A 3,332-nucleotide genomic window follows, 5' to 3' on the forward strand; every position below is an offset into this window, starting at 1 on the left:
TGTGTGTGCGTGTGTGTGTGTGTGTGTGTGTGTGTGTGTGTGTGTGTGTGTGTGTGTGTGTGTGTGTGTGTGTGTGTGTGTGTATGTGTGTGTGTCCATTACCTTGCACTTGAGCGAGATTTCAACGACGTGTTCCACCACTTTCGTTGGCTTCTCCAGCTGTCAATGTGCGTGTGCAAAAGTGAGAGGGGGAACATCCAATGCCATTTCCGTCAACATGTCGCTGAGCATCACGAGGCGTGCATTTAGCATTGCATGCAGGCACTGCATACCAGGGCGGTGAGGATGGCGGAGGAATCTTCCCGCTGATCCATGGCCGTCTCGGCCGCCGGCTCCGGCGCTGGCACGCGCACGTGATTGAAAACAAACAAACAAAAAAAAAAAAAAAAACGTAAAGAGGAGAGGGAAGAAAAGGAAGCGGAACACGAAATAGAAATGAGATGGAGCATGTGCTTCGAACAGGGTTGGCGTCTGCACATGCACGATAACAGAGCGTCGCACAAGTTCTTTGGTTTCATTGCAAGGTGAAAGCAATTGCTTGTGCGCACCTTCAGGGACGACCTCTATTCTGTATCGCGACATGTCAACCTTCAGCCCATAGTCGTCCCAGTCCATCTGTTCAGCAGCACGGAAAGACAGTGAGAGGTATCACCAAACGGGGAAAAGTTGACTTGACGTGATTTCACGCCTCCCTCCACACCAACACCACCACAAACTCAACCCCTGCCAACACCAACTCCAACTCCCCTAGCGCCACACCAATCCTGCCCACCGTGTGCGTGTCCTCTGGGAAGACGGCGTTGCGGCGGCGCTGTACGGGTCCGGCCTTGCTCGCCGTAAACGCAAGCAGATCGTGCCGCTCATATGGCTCTGATAACGAGGAGGCATGGTGGCGTGCGTGCGCGTGGATGTGTAAGAGAGGGGGGTGAAGCGTCATTGTCGATGAGACGAACGTCGCTGATCACACCAGCATTCTCCACGACCAACACCACCCTCACCACTGATATCACCCCCCCCCTCTCACCACTACCACCAACACCACAATCATCCCCGCCCCTCACCGTGGTCCTCGTCGTCGCTGCTGAGCTGCTCCTCCTGCACATCCATGCCCATCTCCCGCCCCATCCCATCAGCCGCTGCGTCGGATGCCGCCGCCGTCTCGTCCATGTGTTCGCGCATCTCCCGCTCCGCCCGGTGTGCCTCCAGCTCCTCGCCCTCAAGCTCAACCCGCGCCCCGAGCCGAAGCTGGAGTGCAGATGTTGGATGGGGGGTGAGAGACGGTGTGCGGTGTGTGGTGTGTGAGTGACAGGGGTGTGAGGGGGATGAGCGAGTGAGCATGTATTCTCAAGACAGAGGCAAACGACTGCACTGCAACAACTACAACGCCACACCCACACACACACACACACCCACACACACACACACCCACACCCCCACACCCACACACACACACTCTCACTCTCTTCACCTGCAGCGTGTCTGGCGCCGTGTTGTGGTAGATGCTGTGTGCAAGCGTGTCTTCATCGGGCCGCCCTGTTGACACGAGCGAGGAAACGACAAATGAGTGCAAGATGGAAGCAGGCAGTTGGACAATAAATCAAGTTCACCCACAAGCCACGCAAAATGGACCAGGTAGACACAAGCACAGCAACAGTCGACGCAGCCCCCCCCCCCTCCGGCTCTCACGTGTGAAGATGATGGCGTTGTCTGGGTTTGCCGCCCACTGCGCAAAGAGCTGGCGCGAGAACCCGGCCTCCAGCCCAAGTTCCGCCGTCACAACAACCTGTCCACGATCACGTCAAAAGGTGGTGGTGGTGGTGGGGTGGTGTTTTGAGGAGAAGGAGCAGGTGAGGACATGTAGATGCAAAGCCAAACGATGATTTCAAACATTGTCACACACACACATAGACACACACACACACAGACACACACACACAGACACACACAGACACACACACAGACACACACGCACACACACACCCCTACCTTTGGTCCTGGGTGCGCGTTGATGGCGTCGAGCGACTGCACGCGTTTGATGTTCGGGAAGCGAAACGGCATGGCCTTGTGCTCGTTCATCTGGGCTTGAAGCCCGTCGGACAAGAAGTCCACCTGCAAGGGCAAAAGAGGTGAGGGAGGACAGGAGGCGGTGATGTTGCACCCAAAACACACAGACACACAGACACACAGACACACACACACCATTGTGGTGACGGTGTCCATGACGACTTGTGTGCACGCGCCGACAAAGAAGAACTGCGATGCGCCGGACATCTTCCCCGCGAGCTGATCCAGCACCTGCAGCAGCTCAAACGACCTTTGGGAGGGGGGGGGGGGAGAATTAGAAAGGGAGAGGATGTGAGCAAGTGGGTGGAAGGGAATAAGATTGAATATCATCTTTCACACATGTAACACAACACAACAAGCACAGCAAACACAGCAAGCACAACAAACCCCCCCCCCCCAACACAGACACACCTGCCGGCCGTGTCGGCGAGGACGAGGACGTTTGCCTGTTTGTTGAGACTCTCGCGCACGGCGGCCAGCAGCTGCCCGAGCACTTCGCGCCGCTTTGGGGACGTGTAGGCGACGTTGAGGGTGTCTGTGATGAGGATGGCCGGCCACGTGAGAATGTCCAGGGAGGTGCTGTTGAGGTGCCACTCGCGCCGGTGGTTGTAGTCAACCGCATACACCACGTTCTCGCCGTCTTTGGTGATCCGCCACACGCTGCCGCCTGCCGGGGAGTGTGTGTGTGTGAAACCATGAGGGAGTGGGTAGGCTGTACACAAGAAGAGACATGTCGTTCGTCAAGCAGCGTGCAAGTGATGTCACCACAGCAATCACATACGCACACACATACACACATACGCACCAATCATGTGTCCGGCGGGGTATGCGGTGATGGAGATGCCAACACCTGCAGGAGATGGTAGACCAAACATATGGTGAGCGCACACAGCATCTGATACGAGGAGCGAACAGGGTGGACATATCATAGAGTGCTTCAGCAAGCTCCAGTCGTTTAGCGACTCACCGGGAAGGTTGACGGTCTGCGAGTACTTGATGCGGGTGATGTTGTCAAAGGCTTGGTCCACGTCATCGAGTGTAAACGTGGAGAAATCCTCCTGCGCCCTGTGTGCCTGCCCATCACAAACACACTTGTGAACGGGCTTGTGCTCGTTGTTCGAGGCAGCACAGCTAATATCACCGAGAACGACATCAACATAACCCGCACATGACAACAATCACAGCCACATCCACAGCCACATCCACAGCAACATCCACAGCAACAACATTCAACCCCCCTACACACACACACACACCCGCACACACGC

General features: G+C 56.2%; 1 protein-coding gene across 1 annotated transcript in view; it reads right to left on the minus strand.

Moving 5' to 3' along the window:
• PTSG_02804 (uncharacterized protein) overlaps positions 1-3,332 on the minus strand; it is a gene marked incomplete at both ends in the record, with an annotated part of 5,782 nt that overhangs the window by 2,129 nt on the left and 321 nt on the right. Inside the window, 12 exons of the mRNA XM_004996256.1 lie at positions 103-159; positions 273-340; positions 549-615; positions 773-870; positions 1,062-1,245; positions 1,469-1,533; positions 1,687-1,783; positions 1,987-2,109; positions 2,200-2,314; positions 2,476-2,731; positions 2,870-2,914; positions 3,032-3,137. Of these exons, the coding sequence (XP_004996313.1) occupies positions 103-159; positions 273-340; positions 549-615; positions 773-870; positions 1,062-1,245; positions 1,469-1,533; positions 1,687-1,783; positions 1,987-2,109; positions 2,200-2,314; positions 2,476-2,731; positions 2,870-2,914; positions 3,032-3,137 (1,281 nt within the window). The remainder of the gene's footprint in view (positions 1-102; positions 160-272; positions 341-548; positions 616-772; positions 871-1,061; positions 1,246-1,468; positions 1,534-1,686; positions 1,784-1,986; positions 2,110-2,199; positions 2,315-2,475; positions 2,732-2,869; positions 2,915-3,031; positions 3,138-3,332) is intronic.

Source organism: Salpingoeca rosetta, assembly GCF_000188695.1.
Source record: "Salpingoeca rosetta unplaced genomic scaffold supercont1.6, whole genome shotgun sequence".
Taxonomy (NCBI): domain Eukaryota; class Choanoflagellata; order Craspedida; family Salpingoecidae; genus Salpingoeca; species Salpingoeca rosetta.